A 13533-nucleotide genomic window follows, 5' to 3' on the forward strand; every position below is an offset into this window, starting at 1 on the left:
ATTGTCCTATAATGACCTTTCTGTTCTTGGAAGCCCCAGATCCCTATCTCTTTCCTTAGCTCAGGATGGCATTTATACTTCATTTAACCTTTCTGTCTCGGAACCTCTCATGTATGTGGGGACTCTGACCCTCTCATGTATGTAGGATTCCTGTACATATGAAGTTAAATTCCATTTCTCCTGTTTATCTCATGTCAATTTAGTTCTTAGACCAGCCTGAAGAACCTAGAAGGGTGGGGGAAAGTTTTCTTCCTCCTCAACACAAGTCAATAAATTACAAAATGGTCATTTAAAACAGGTGCCTTTTCATTTGTGGAACTACCCATTGCCAGGGCGCATGACTTGGTAAACTGAATATGGACTCTCTTCACCTCCTTGGTCCAATTCTCCTGTGCAGAGCACAGACTGTGACCTAGACTGGACTTATCTAGGTGAAGAAAATTTAGAGTAGAGGGGATAGCAGAGGAAAGGAGGAACTCAAGGCTTAAATGTATGTCTCTTGAAAATTGAAACCTAAGAGAAAATCAGCCTAATTTGAATGAAACATTTCTAGAATTGTTTTCTCAGACCATGACAGCATTAGAGTACCTACCTGGCTGAGCTGCACAGAAGCCACCAGCAGGTGCGCAGAGCACACATTTAAGCATTTGCCAAGATAGAAATTGGACCCACTAGGCTTGAGCTTCCTGGGGTGACTCTACTTGTCATTTTACCCATTAAGATCGTGTAACATGGTTTCACAATAGCAAATCAAAGTAAGGCTGGTGGTATTCCTACGATTACAATAAAATTAGAATGGCTTAAATAGTAAAACATTAACTGGCAGGATTCCTATAAGTAAAAATGTACATATTTAAGGTGGCTTATTGTAACATTTATAACATTTATTTTATAATATACTAATTCGTATGTAAAAGTGAATGTAAATTGCCAGAAATTAACATGCAATGTGAAGAAAAGTCCTTTTATCCTCTGCAACTGTAGCATTTGGCAGATTCAGGAATAAATAATCTTTTGTGGCAAGGGTATGCCTTATCAAACATATGCAGATCAGCACTAATTAATGCTAATTAAGGTTTCCTGTCTATCTAGTTGGAAAAACGTCCAAATGTTATGAAATCCAGTTAGTATGCCTATTACGCTAATTGTTTTATATGGGGTGGTTCTTAATTAAAATATGTAAATTGACCTTAATTGCTATATACTAATGGGGGTTCATGTTATCTCACTAAAAGTGACAAGATGGTGAGGAGGGGTACTTAAAGGAATAATTCTGATAGCTCCTTAACTAAATGACCTTTACTCAAAATTAATTTTAATTGGAAGCTGGCTAAAGAAACATTTTTTTTGTCTTTGTTTCTTTTTAGTTTTTAGCAATGTAAGAATGTTACTCTTCTTTGTTAATACAGCTTTAGAAGCAGTATGGATCGTTAATTACACTTAACAAGCAAGTTAATTTGACTGTTTACTGTTTATAGTTATCAGGAAGTTATTGATATCCTCATTTCAGTCTTAGGAAAAATTAGTTTTCATTGAATGTGAATTTATGGTTAGAATCATATAGGTAAGTCAACCTAGTTAGTTTGTTAGAATCTGTGTTAAAGTTTGATGAGCCAATAATGCTAATATGTACTCCTTAGCTGATTTATATTGAAATTACTTTTTAGAAAAAAAAATCTTTTTCATTACAAACATTAACTCTTATTTGAGTTAAAATCTCATTGGAGATGCTTAGATTAAATAGACTGAAATGATTTTCTTACATTTTACTTATCGCATTTTTTTTTTTTTTTTTTTTTTTTTTTTTGCGGTACCTGGGCCTCTCACTGTTGTGGCCTCTCCCGTTGCGGAGCACAGGCTCCGGACGTGCAGGCTCAGCGGCCATGGCTCACGGTCCTAGCCGCTCCGCGGCATGTGGGATGTTCCCGGACCGGGGCACGAACCCGTGTCCCCTGCATCAGCAGGCGGACTCTCAACCACTGCGCCACCAGGGAAGCCCTCGCATTTTTATTTAATATTTAATTGCAGACAAATTAAAGTGTGTATGCCCAAAACCAGTGTAAATGAATTTACATATTTTTCCACTATGCTAACCTTACAATTATACGAAGTAATTTAAATAAAGATAACAAATATTTTATTTTACTTTTTCATTTGAAAGTAGTTTATGTTCAACTGTAATTTAAAATATATTAAAAATGTGAGGCAGGACTTAGTAGAATACTGTCATATGGAAATGAGCATAGAATGAAGATAACAGTTTTTCCTTTGTAGAAAGGAGACCCAATATCTTTATTCTTTCAACAGGACATAGTGACAAATGTTTCACCCAGAATCATCCGGGGGACCACCTCCGGCCCCATGTATGGCCCTGGACAAAGCTCCTTCCTGAATATTGAGCTCATCAGTGAAAAAACAGCTGCATATTGGTGTCAAAGTGTCACTGAACTAAAAGCTGACTTTCCAGACAATGTAAGTGTGATTTAACGTCTAAAACAAAAGAATTGGCATAAGTTGGTGAATGTTTATTTAAACATCCAATTCATAGGCTTATAAATATTAATGTGTATAATATATTTTATTAAAGAATCTGCCAGTTGCTTTGCTGATGCATAGAAAGATGAAAAAGAAAGAAATGCTCAAGAACTCATAAAAAGCTGCACAATGTGAGGCTTTATTATAAATGGGTGCCATGTAGATGGAAGAAGTATCTACATAAGCAGGAGGAAGAGAAATGAAGTACTCATTGTATTGAGTTGGTTTTCACTGTATGTGGCTAGTATTTATGAAGGTGATGACCTTAGGAAGAAATTGCAGACTGTAAATCATTTTAAATATAAAGCTGAGGCAGAAGCAGAATTTCTTGTATAGTTTAGATTTTTTCAGTGGGAAATAATTCACCAAACACCTTTATTCTGAATGAGTCAACTATCCTTTATAAAATGTTTTTTTCTTCTAAAGTACTATACACAGATATTACAGTAATATCAGGCTTATGTATGATATTTCATTTTTTCTGGATTTTATATACTGCCTATATTTTTTTAGTCCACAGATAGTATTTTCTCTTCAATAATTGGTTAGTGTTGTCTTTAATGTCATTCATTCATTCTCCTCCTCCTCCCTCCAGCCCCCTTCACCGTACACACACATGCACACACACACATTTCTCTCTCTCTCACTGAGCTGGTGGAGAATTGAGGTTGAAGTTTGGGGCGATGTATGTTTGCATTGTAGAAAATATTTCAAGGACAAATGAGAATACTTCAAGTATTCTAATAATAAATATTTTAAAATCTAATGAAATTTGTGGATGTTTGCCCACAAACTGATAAATCAGGAAATTTTACGAAGGAACTTTAGCTATCACACTATCACCTAGCTCATCAAGTTTCTTTTTCTGTTTTAGAAGGCTCTAATTGTTTCAAAATTCTCTCTTATCTTGAAACAAAATATAATCACAGAAGATACAATTTATCTTCCTCAATTCAACCCTTCAGATGTGAAGGGAACTATAAAGGCCATCTGAAATCTATAGCTTCTGCTCAGGAATTTTTCACTTCCTGAGCTTGATGTTGCAACTATCTGTTTGCACATTATATAATCAACTCTAGTAACAATTTTGTTGGACTATTTGTGTTTAAAAGAATCCACATGTTTTGGGAAGCTTTTCTCAGAATGACAAGGACAAAAAGTGGTCAACCATAGAAATAATTATTAATATATTTTTAAACAATCTATAGTGTTAAATAATACTATGCTAGGTACTGAACATGCAATAAAATAATAATAAATGGTAATAAGTGTGAGCACTTACATAGTATTCACTCTGTGCTAGGTATGGTTATAAATGCTTTACGTATTTTAACACTCATTTAATTTTTCAACAACTTTATAAGATAGGTAGTATTATTTTCCCCATTTCACAGATGAGGAACTGAGGCACACAGAGTTAAGAAGCATGTATGCCCAAGGTTCACAGCTATTATATGGTGAAGCCAGAATTTGAACTTGAAATTTGATTTTAGCATCCATGCTCCTGTCTAGTAATAGTGTTCACTAGTGCACCTGCTTATATTGCAATATCAGTTCAGTCCCTTAAAGGCTCAGTGTTACTTATATTAATGCAAAATAAGAACAGTATGAAATATTCTTTCAATAGTATTTAGATGAGCCAATGTATCTGAAAAAAATCCCTTTTTCTGGAAAATAACACCTACCAATAACTTGTCTTAAGCTCACCTGATACTTTCTACCCTCTCTTGAGGAGGAGTAAGATGTTATAATAATGGCCTCCAAGAAATGACAGTAAGTAGACAAGAAAGTTGAGACAAAACCCTTGCTTTGTGATCCTACAGTCAAGCAGAAAGACTTGAACACATTTAAATGTTCTTTTCAATTTCCCTGGAAATAATTTTCTTCTCCTATAACACTTTTTCTTCTGAGAAAACAATGCAGCTTTTCTTGTTTCTAATTCTTTCACCATTTAGATTATATTCATTATTCTTTTTCTATATTCTTAGAATTAATTTCTAACATTTTTACTCCCCATATCAAAGATAACATTTTAAATACAATTAAAATGGCATTCCCATTTGAACCCATAGAAATAATATGTGTGCACCTAGATATTGCCATGCTGAGAGTAGAATGTCCCCCACTGTTTTGGAATTACTCTGATGCCAAACCCAATGAGCTGAATGAAAGAAGGTGACCCTTCATTTTCCACGTTTAATTATCACTCTCACTGGAGTTTTCCTACATCATTCTCGAGCGCGTGGCTGCCACCTTTAATGACAGGGATCAGATAATTCAACCTATTATGGCAACTTCTAAGCAAGGGCTAACTTTTCTGAAAAAGGAATTGTGCGGGGATGGGGGGGGCATATAGTTCAGCTAACATCAGCAGCCAGTATCTTTCTTTCCAGAGAAAGTAGGCACCAGTTGACCATGAACTAGAGGAGACAGCTGGAAGAACATGTTGAATATAAAGACATTAAGACCCCCCTGAAATATATTGTAAGGGCTTGTTTCTTAACTGTCACAGAATTATACCAAAGCCTATACTTATACCAGATTTCTGCTTGGCTTTCAAGGTTTCCTTTTATTTACCTGTGAATTAAACTTGGCACACTGATCATTGTAGTGACAATTTATTACTAAGAGTTTTTTTCTTTTCTTTCCTAAGCTGAGATTTTGCAATGCTTATTATGAAATGTATTGTGTAATTAGGGCGTACAGAAATCAATTTTAAGTGAATCCTTTAATTCTCACTGCAAAAACCTTAGACATCATATACTTTAGGCTTGCAAAAAATTTTTAGCAAGAAATGCATGCTGCATTTTGTCTGAATGCACTGAATTAGCAAGCAGAGACTGGCATTTTCTATCATTTGTGGCAGCTAAAGTGAGAGTTAGGCAAAAGATAGGGATTCATCAGTGAATCAGCTGGTGAAGATAGAAAAGGGAATGATGGCTTTGTTAGAGAAATTAATAAGGGAAGAACAATTGGTATGTAAATATACTTCTATTATAAGACACCTCATTTCTACTGAAACCCATTCTCAGTTTATTACTGAGAGATCGGCATTGCACACATTATGTTCAAAATGACTCCAAAGAAGTTGCTGTCCGTCAGCATTCTGAAGATGCTTTCCTGACCAGTAGCCTCTAAATACAGAGTTCTTAACCTTGTGTGTGTGCCATGGCCTCCATAAGCACCCTGGTGAAGCCTAAAAGCCTCTTTTAGAATACTGTTTTTCAATGCATAAAACAAAATTCATAAGGTAATAAAGGATTCCCGTTATATTAAAATAAAATTCTTGAAATATTTTAAAAAATATGATGTAGTAAAATATGTTACTCTTTAGTAAGGCACTAAAAATACAATCTAATGGCAGATCTACTACCTACTGCTGTCTTGATATAATGGTGACTCCAACTGATACCCTGAGATAGCTGCAGCAACTCTACATCTCTATGTGATTTTCTCTGGTTTCTGTTGGTGCAAAGCACACTGGTTTGTTGCTTCATGATGGAGGAAGTGCTAAATTTCAGTGAGAGACTAGTGAAAATAAAGACCTAATTTTTTTTTCCATCCAAGTTCATGAATTTTCTGTTTTCTATCAAGGGTTCTAAGGACCTCAGATTAAGAACCTGTGTCCAGTGTTTCTCAATTCTGGTTGCATATTAGAATCTCCTAGAGAGCTTCAAAAATGATATTTATGGTTAGGCCCTATACTAGTTGAATCAGTTTAGAATTCTGGCATGGATACAGTGAATATAGATCTGTGTGTGTGTATGTATGTGTATAGATATGTATATGTGTATGTGAGTGTGTTTATATTTTTTATAAAGTTCCTCAATTGATTCCACTATATATACCATCAATATCACTCATGAACTTTGGCATACATCATTAAATATTTATAAAACTCCTATACCGGAACTATTTACTGGGAGCTGTTTATATGTGCTAAGGGTTTTATGTATCTGTGAAACAGAGATTTTCCCCTTTTTACAGATGAGGGAACTGACATTTAGAGACACTGCATTAACTGTCCAGATGACACAGTTAGTAAGTAAATGCTTTGGGACTGGAAATCTTTCCATTACACCATGAAGAGGTGTTCTATTTGACCATAAAGAACCTGAGAAATTAAGAACATACATGTTACAATCCTCCCTTGTCAACCCACTCAGATGGGCCAATTAGATTGAGCTTTCTCAACTGCAGACTGTCAAAAGAAAAAACAAAACAAAACAAATCTTTTCATTTGACAAAGAAAGTTCTGTCATCAGTCAATCATTATCTTGTCATTAGTTCCAGTGAAGAACACTTTATAGCTCAGCTCTTTTTGCTTTGCAGGGATGTAGGTGTCTATAGAAAACAATGCCAGTGACTCAATGTGGACCTTGGCTTGAATTGTTACCTGGCCTCATTTTAAGTTCTGTATTTGAAAATAGGGAATTCGAGGGACTGAGTCAGATCTAGGTATCCTCCAAGCAGGAGGATGCTCCCTACTTATTCAGTGGACATTCGTCACCCCATTACTCCTGCACAATCTTCTTACAGGTGCCACAAAGTCCGGCTCAGCAGAAGTGGTCTTCCTTTTCTTTGAAGTATGTATAATTAAGTCCAGCTAATTAGAAATAGGGGATTGTGTTACCCATTCAGTCTGTTCAGATAAATTCGTAACAAATGGAACTACAATAAATGTATTGTCAGGAAGCAATGATCAGTGTAAGTTCATTACTTTTGCTTTCTGATCACAGAGCTTACAAAGCACAAACAGCACCTTAGCTCTTCTCTCCTCGTATCCCAAAAAGGGTATTCACCAACAGAAACGTAAGAGTCTCTGCAACTGGAGGCATTCCTTCTTTGCTCCATCTGGAATTATTTAAGCTTATAATGTCCCTGTTTCTGTAAATGTCTACATATTCCCATGCTGATTTATTTTAAGTAAATTAGAAAACTGCTGGATCAGGTATTGAAGGGAAGCTTAGTATATCCTCCAGGAAGCTCTTCTCTTTTTTACACCGCAGCTTAAGTAATGATTTTGTAATATTGTTCGTTTATTCCAGAGGACATAGATATTTCCCAGCCTCGCTTTTTTGCTAAAATCCAGGACAATTATCTAGCGGCATTACTTTATTATTTCTTTTTAAAAAGATCTGTCTAATGTACAAAAATCAAAATAAATCCAAAATGATTCACAATTAGCCATAGGCCAAGCACAAATTTGGTTATGCCCAACAAACCTTAAAGACCAGACCTGAAAGGATAAAAATATGTCCAAGTAATTTAACTGCAACTCATAAAAAAGCTCAAGAATATTTATAGGAATACAAAATATCTAGTACCAAACAAGATAAAGTTCAATGTCCGGCATCCAATTAAAAATTACCTAGTATGTAAAGAAATAGGAAAATAGCCCCAAAATAATAAAAAAAATCAATCAGTTAAAACTGATATGATGTTAAAATTAACAGGCAAGTACATTAAAACTGTTATTCCATATATTCAAAAGGCTAAGTTAAGCCATGGAAGATAGATAAAAGACCTAAATCAAAATTCCAAGCATGAAAACTACAACAAAAAGGATGGAAAACACACTGGAAGTTATTATCAGCATATTGGCACTGAAGAAGAAATAATTATTAAATTTGAAGATACAGCAATAAAAACTATCCAAAGTGAAACACACACACAAACACACACACACACACATACACACAGAGGTTGAGAGAGAGAGAGAGAAGAAAGTAAACATACCATTTGTGAGCTGGGGAAAACTTCAAGTGGCCTAATATGTACTGGAATTCCTGAAATTTGAAGAAATAACAGACCAAACTTTCCCAGTTTTTCTTAAAACTATAAGCCTCCCACTATGCAAACAAAACAAAAGCAAACAAATAAAAATAATAAACAAGAAACTTGATGAACTCCAAGCACAAGAAACATGAATAAAATTACACCAAGGTAATACATACTAATCAAATTAATTAAACCATTGATAAAGAGGAAAACTTCAAAGCAATCAGGGACAAAAAGCATGTTCCATACAGAGGAACCTAACATAAGGGTTACTGCTCTGATTTGTCATCAGAAACAGTGCAAGTTAGAGGTCATCTTTAAAGTGCTGAAAGATTTAAAAAACAAGCAAACAAAAACTGTTAACCTAGATTTCAAAATTCAGTAACATATCTTTCAGAATACAGTGAAATAAGTACTTTTTCAATCACAAAACGATGGAAAGAATTCATCACTAGGAATCTGCACTACAGGAAATGTTAAAAGAAATTGTTTATGTTGAAGGAAAATGATGCCAGGTTGAAATATGGATCTACACATAGGAGTAAAGAGCACCAAGATTTGTAACTACATGGGTAAATAATTTTTTAAATTATTTATTCACTTTAGAAGGTAATTGGTTGTTTAAACAAAAACATATTATAAGATAGTGTGGGGAGTTTATAGCATACATGAAGGTAAAATATATGACAACAATAGTGCAAAAGTTGTGAGGAAGAAATGGAAGTATACTACTGTAAGCTTCTAAAACCTTATGAAGTTTTATATCCCTTGAAGGTAGACTGTGATAACTTAAAGATATATGCTCTAAGCTCTATACAACCACTAAAATAATGTGACTTAGTTACAGATAAAACATGAAAAATAAAGGTGTAAGATAGAATTAAACAAAGTACTCACACCAAAAGAAAGTAAAATTAAACCTAACTGTATCAATAGTCAAATTAAATGTAATTGGTCTAAACATCTCAATTAAAAGGCAGAGATTTTCATATTTGGTTAAAAAAAAGCAAGATTCAACTGTATGCTGCCTACAAGAAAAAACAATTTAAAATATGAAGACACAAATAGGAGAATATTGAAGCAATGGAAGGAGATATACAATGGTAATTCTATTCAAATACAATCTCATAATACTGATAGCAAAGTAGTTATAAAAGCAAAGAATATTATCAAGGGCAAAAAAAGATCAACTTATAATGATGAAAAAAATTCATCCAGAGTTGATGACAATCCTAAATGTTTTATGACTTAATAACAGAGCTCAAGAAACCTGAATAAAAGACTGATAGAGCTGCAAGGAGCAATGGGAAAACTCAAAATTATAATTGGAGATTTCCATACCTACCTGTCAGTAATTAATAAAACAATGGAATGAGGCTGTTGAGGATTTGAAAAATGCTATCAACTTATCTAATTGACGTTTATTGGACACGCCATCCAAAGGCAACAGAATACACAGTCATTTCAAGTACATGCATAATATTTACTACAATAGGCCATATTCTGAGCCATAGAAGAAGTCTCAGCAATTAAAAAAAAATTAAATCATCCAAGGTATATACTCTGCCCCCAACAGAATTACATTTGTAATCAAAACAGGAATGTATTTGGAAAATCTCCAGATATTTAGAAAATAAATAATATACTTCAATAACCCTTGGTTAAAAGAGGAAATCACAAGCAAAATTAAAAATTATTTTGAATGGCATGAAAATTAAAATACAAAATATTAAAATTTGTGATATACCATACAAGCATTACTTGAGGGAAAATCTGTGGTATCAAATACATGTATCAGAAATGAAGAAAGATCTCAAATGAATGACTACAACTTCCACCTTTAAAAACTAGAAAAAGAGAAAATTAAACCCAAAATAAATAACGTAAAGGATATAATGAAGATTAGAGGAGGAAATTGATGAAATAAATAACAGAAAAATAATTGAAAATGTCAAGGAATGTAAAGCTGATTCTTTAAGAAGACAAATAAAATTGATAAAACTTTAGCCAGACTGATCAGGAAAAAAAAGGGAAAAGAAACATAACTTACCAATATAGGGAATGAGAGAAGTAACACCACTGCAGATTTTACAGATATAAACAGAAAATTACAGAATATTATGAACAATTTTATGCAGATAATCAACTTAGGTGAACTGGACAAATCCCTTTTAAAGACACAAATTTTCAAAGTGTATTCAAGAAGCAATGGATAACGTTAAAGAAACTGAATTACTGGTTTAAAACATTTCCATGAAGAAAACTACAAGCCCAGATGGCTTCATGAGTGAGTTTTACCAATCATTTAGGAAAGAATAATGCCAATTCTACACCTACTTTTTCAGAAAAGAAAAACAGAGGAACTACTTAGTAACTAAATCTGTAATGCCACACTTTGATATCACAACCAGATAAAGGCAGGACAAGAAAAGAAAACTATGGACCAGTGTTCCTCATTAACGTAGATGCAAAAGTTCTAAACAAATTTACAAATATTAACCAACAATATATAAAGAATATAATACCTCATGAACAAATGAGGTTTATTCCAGGAATTCTGGTAGGTTTAACATTTGAAAATAATATAATTCACATAAGTTGCAAACTAAATAATAACAACAACACAAACAGGAAAAAACATTCGAAGAAATTCAAAAATCCTTTCCTAACTTTTAAGTAATTTCAGCAAACTAAGAATATTAGAGTAATTTCTTAGCCCTCTAAAATGCATTTTAAAAAAATCCTAGAGCTAACATCCTAGTTAATGGTAAAAGACTTAATACTTTCTTCCTAAGGGAAATAAAATAATGATATTTGCTTTTGCCATTTCTAGTATACATTGTGCTAGAGTTCCTGTACTGTTTAATAAGAGAAGACAAATAAAAGATATGCACATTGCAAAGGAAGAAGTAAAACTACCTTTATTAACAGATGACATGATTATTTATGTAGAAAATCTGACTGAATATACCAATAAAAACCACTTACAAAAGCAGGCAGCTAGGTTACAAGTTACTGTTTTCAGATTTGATTTTTTAAAGAGTTGCATTAAAATACTGTTTATCTTTATTACTAACTTTTCTTGCACTCCGTTAAATTCTGCACTCCAGGCAAATGCCTAACGACTCAACCTAGCCTTGGCCTACCAAAATACAACTTTAAATAATAAATGAGTTTAGCAAGATTGAAGATACAAGATCAACATTTAAAAATCATTTGTACTTTTTATATACTAGCAATTAACAATTGGATACTGAAATAAGTATATCTTATAAATATATCAGTATAGCAAAAAATGAAATAGGGATAAATTTGGCATAAGATGTGAAAGATGTGAACACTGAAAACTACAATATATTACAATAGAAATTAAAGAATTAAGTAAATGGGAGTCTATATCATGTTCAGTGATCAGAAGAGTCACTATTGTTAAGATGTCAAGTAACCTCATTGATTTAAAGGTAAAATGAAATTACAATAAAAATATTAGCATGATTTTTTTGCAGAATTTAACCAGTTGATTCTGAAATTCATATGGAAGTATAAAGAACTTACAGTAGCCAAAATAATTTAAAAAGAACCAAGTTGGAAATCTAAAACTTTCCGATTTCAAGACTTATTTTAAAACTACAGTAATTAGGATAGTGTGGCATTGGCGTAAAGATAGATAGACAAATAGATTAATGGAGCAGAATAACAAGTCCAGAAAACAACCTACAAATTATTTATATGAACAAATGATTTTTGACAAAGATGCTAAAAGGAAATTCAATGGACAGCATTTAGTCTTTTCAACATATGATGCTGGTAAAATTGGGTATCCATATGCAAAAAATAAAAATAAAATAAATGACTCATGTCTGACATGACATATAAAAATTAACTCAAAATATTCATAGACCCAAATGACAAACCTAAAACTATAAAACTCCTTTAAAAAAAAAAAGGGAGAAAGACTCTGTTATCTTAGGTTAGAGAAATACTGAATATTTCTTAGATGCATACCGAAAGTAGAGTCTTTGAAAGAAAAAGATGATAGATGTGATTTCTTCCAAATTAAAACTTCGGTCTTCAAACCTGTTGTTAAGAAAATGAAAATACAAACTACAGACTAAGAAAAATATTTGCAAATCATGTATCTGGTAAAAGACTTATATCCAAAATGTTTAAAGGACTTTCAAAACCCCATAATAAGAAAGCAAACAACCCTTCCCACTTTGAGCAAAACATGTAAAGAGACACTTCACCAAAGAAGATCATGAATGACAAATAAGCACAAGAAAAGGTGATCAACATCATTAGTCATTATAGAAATCCAAATTAAAGCCACAGTGAGATATACATCTATTAGAATGTCTAAAATTTGTAAGACTGATCATATCAGATGTTAGCAAGGATATGGAACTACAAGAGCTCTCATACATTGCTAGTGGTGAAACCACTTTTGAAAGTAGTTTGGTAGTTTCTTAAAAAGTTAAACATACACCTACCATATGACCCAGATAATCCACTTTTGGCTATTTGCCCAAGAAACACCAAAACATATGTCCATACAAAGACTTGTACAGGACAGTTCACAGCAGCTTTATTTGTAATAGCAAAAAACTGAATGATTCAAATGTCCAGCTGAATAGATCAACAAATTATGGTGTATGTATACAATAAAATACTACTTAGTAGTAAGAAGAATGAACTATTTGATACATATAACATGGATTAATCTCAAAAATTATGCTGAGAAAAAAAAAGCCAGCCCCTCTCCCCCTCAAAAAATACATATTTTATGATAAAACTGTAGAAACTGTTAACTAATCTATAGGGATGTAAAATAGATTAATGGTTGCCTCATAGACAGGGGAGGAGTTGGAGGGAGGGATTATAAAGCGTCGCAAGGAAATTTGGGGGCATGATAGACATATTCATTATCTTGATTGTGATGATAGTTTCAAAGTATATAAAATTGTAAGCTTTAAATACGTGCAATTCTTATATGTTATACTTTATATAATTTATAGTATATAGAGAATTATATTTCAATAAATCTGTTTTAACATATTCAATAGGTAACATTTAAAATTATAAAAGCACTTTTCATGGGATGTGCCCTGGGAATTAATCCCAGATTGGATTAAATGGCTAAACTGCTGTCACCCGGCTGTTCAATCCCTACCCATTGCCCAAGCCACCAGTCAATTATTACCTTGCGTGAAATTTTCT

General features: G+C 33.1%; 1 protein-coding gene across 2 annotated transcripts in view; it reads left to right on the forward strand.

The window, feature by feature from the left end:
- Positions 1–13533, forward strand: part of DPYD (dihydropyrimidine dehydrogenase) — an 810282-nt gene that overhangs the window by 461360 nt on the left and 335389 nt on the right. For both annotated transcript variants that reach the window (XM_060139525.1, XM_060139524.1), the window contains exon 14: positions 2308–2472. In XM_060139525.1, coding sequence (XP_059995508.1) covers positions 2308–2472 — 165 coding nt within the window. The remainder of the gene's footprint in view (positions 1–2307; positions 2473–13533) is intronic.

The sequence above is a fragment of the Lagenorhynchus albirostris genome, chromosome 2 (assembly GCF_949774975.1).
Source record: "Lagenorhynchus albirostris chromosome 2, mLagAlb1.1, whole genome shotgun sequence".
Classification (NCBI taxonomy): Eukaryota; Metazoa; Chordata; class Mammalia; order Artiodactyla; family Delphinidae; genus Lagenorhynchus; species Lagenorhynchus albirostris.